Below are 2,687 nucleotides of genomic sequence, written 5' to 3'. Positions count from 1 at the left end.
TCGATCAATAGACTCTATAATTGGTATCAGAGCCTCGTGCTCTTGATTGCCTCACAGCAGAGAGTCTGATCCTTTTATCCTTTTATTTGTTTATTTTCCGCTGCATTTACTTTTGTTTTAATGGATTCCAAATTCCTAAAGTGTCCCATATTCAATGGAAAGAACTATGATTTATGGAAAAACATGATGACCCATTACATCAAGGGTCACGATTGGGAGTGCTGGCTCATTATTAAGAATGGACCGAATAAGATCATGCTTGCATCTTCTACTGACACTTCCACATAAAAGAAGAAAGAGGACTATGTTGTGGCAAATTATAAGAAAGCTGAGAAAAACTCAAAAGCCATTAGTCTGTTGCAAAACGGGATGACTTCTACCGAGTTTGATCGATTCTCATCTTGTTCATCTACCAAGAAAATATGGGATGGTCTGGAGTTAGCCTATGAGGGGACCACTGTTGTTAAAAAACAACGTATTGCATTACTAATACGAAAATACGAACCGTTCTCCATGGAGCAAAATGAAACGCTTGACAGCATGTCCACTCGCTTCTCCAGTATCATCAATGAGTTGAAAAATCTAGGAAAAACTTTTGACTCCGAGGAAATTGCTAGAAAAATCCTTAGAAGCTTGTCCAAAAGTTGGCGTCCTAAGGTAACAGTAATCGAGGAATGTAGGAATCTATCTGAACTATCCTATCAAGAGTTAATTGGAGCTCTTATGGCTTACAAAATTACTCTTGATGTGGATGACGCAGAAGCTAGTAGCAGTAAGAAAATGGCCTTGCAAGCTAAAACTAGTGAAAAACAAGATTCCGATCTAGAGGATGAAACAATGTTATTTGCTAAGCGTTTTAAAAAGAAAATTTTCAATCGCAAACAAGGAAAAACGCCTAACAATAACACTAATAAAACCTCCAAGAAAACAACTGAGTCAAAAGGATCTTTTTCTAATCGTGGTTGCTTCAAGTGTGGGGATACTGATCATATGATTAAAGATTACTCCACCTGGAAGAAAATTAAAGACAAAAATCAAAGAGACAAAACCAAGAAGGAATTCAAACAAGTCATAATGGCTTATTGCTGGGGAGATCTCGACGAGTCAGAAGAAGAAGAAGTTGCTAATGTATGTCTGAGCAATGTTAGTCTTGACCTAATTTCTGACAGTGACAATGAAAGTGAATACTCCAATACTGAGATGTGCCTTGTTGGAGATTCAGATTCAGATGATGAAGAAGAGGTTAGTTATCTTGAACTTAAAAAGCAAGTTAAGAAACTTTCTAAGAGCTCTTTAGTTAAGTATTTTGAAGAATCCCTTGATCATTCTCATGAACAAAGTTTAGAGTTAAAAGACCTTAAGGAACAAATCTTAGATATTGCTGAGGAAAATCAACTTCTGAAAGCTAAAGCCAAAAAGCTCAAATCTAAAGTTACAACTCAAACTTAGAGTGTGATGTGTCTAGTGTCGATGAATCTGAACCAGAACCTGAACGTGAGGAAATTAAAAATAATAAGTTTAGATGGTCTTATGACATGGCTTTTGATTACATAACAAGACCTTCAAAATATATTGAACCAAATGTGAATCAAAAGCAGTCACCAAAACCTAGAGTGCCTCATGACCATAGAAGACCTAGACAACCCTATGCCAAGACCAAAAGAATTATAAAACAAATAAGGGTTAGGAAGGATCAAATATTCAGAGTCACTAACATTAAAGGACCCAACTTAGCTTGGGTACCTAAAAGCTGTATTTGACTCTTTTGCAGATCATAGTGAAAGAAACTAATCAATGGTATCTCGATAGTGGATGTTCGAGACACATGACTGGCAACAAAAATCTTTTTCTTTCACCAGACCCATTTGATGGTGGTAAAGTTACCTTTGGCGATAACAAGAAGGGCAAGATCGTCGGAATAGGTAAAATTGGTATATCTTCTACACACACAATTAACAATGTTTATCTGTAAGTGGTCTTAAACATAACTTGCTAAGTATCTCTCAATTATGTGACAAAGAAAACAAAGTTATTTTTCACTCAAATGTCTGTCATATCATAATTGAAAGTACTAGTAATGTCATTCTTGAGAGTCAACGTACGAGGAATGTGTATATGATTGATTTGAATACATTCACTACAGATTCCTTTACGTGTATGAAAGCTACCCTAGATGATTCATGCTTGTGGCACAAGAAGTTTGTACACATTAGTCCAACAATTTTATATAAACTTAAATTGTGGGATTTGGTTGAGGGTTAACCATCAATTAAATTCGAGCAAGAGAAGATGTGTGACTCATGTGCCCGATGCAAACAAGTAAGATTTTCATTCAAACCAAAAAGAGTAGTTAGTACAGAACGTCCAATAGAACTGGTACCACTACTACAGATACAGGATATAACAACGGTTAAAAACCGTTGTTATATAAAAAAGCGGACGTTGTTAAAGCGTCCGTTGTTAAAGGTTTTAACAACGGTTAGTTTTTCTAAGTAACCCGTTGTGAAAACTATTAATAACGGTTTAAAGTAGAAAAAACCGTTGTGGAAAGTGTGACTAAATTTTGGTGGGAAAGTTATAACAATGGTTACAGTAGAAAAAACCGTTGTTATAACTAAAGACAACAGGTTTTTTTTTAAAAAACCGTTGTTGTTGATTTAAAAAAAAGTATATATTACTAGATGCAT

General features: G+C 35.4%; 1 protein-coding gene across 1 annotated transcript; it reads left to right on the top strand.

Moving 5' to 3' along the window:
- Nucleotides 1-369: 369 nt before the first annotated feature.
- LOC141607426 (uncharacterized) lies at nucleotides 370-1,972 on the top strand. Its single transcript, XM_074426776.1, has 3 exons — nucleotides 370-971; nucleotides 1,170-1,431; nucleotides 1,772-1,972. Exons 1-3 carry the CDS (start codon nucleotides 370-372, stop codon nucleotides 1,970-1,972), a joined length of 1,065 nt encoding a protein of 354 aa, XP_074282877.1.
- The last annotated feature ends 715 nt before the right edge of the window (nucleotides 1,973-2,687 follow it).

The sequence above is a fragment of the Silene latifolia genome, chromosome 10, assembly GCF_048544455.1.
Source record: "Silene latifolia isolate original U9 population chromosome 10, ASM4854445v1, whole genome shotgun sequence".
Classification (NCBI taxonomy): Eukaryota; Viridiplantae; Streptophyta; class Magnoliopsida; order Caryophyllales; family Caryophyllaceae; genus Silene; species Silene latifolia.
This window is presented reverse-complemented; position numbering and strand designations above follow the sequence as displayed.

Bases quoted from the DNA above. Each gene is read 5' to 3' on its own strand.
- LOC141607426 (XM_074426776.1), top strand. From the start codon at position 370: ATGACTTCTACCGAGTTTGATCGATTCTCATCTTGTTCATCTACCAAG. The intron at 972-1,169 runs GTGTGGGGATAC...AATTTCTGACAG, and splicing joins TCTAATCGTGGTTGCTTCAA to TGACAATGAAAGTGAATACT. The intron at 1,432-1,771 runs GTTACAACTCAA...ACTCTTTTGCAG, and splicing joins CCAAAAAGCTCAAATCTAAA to ATCATAGTGAAAGAAACTAA.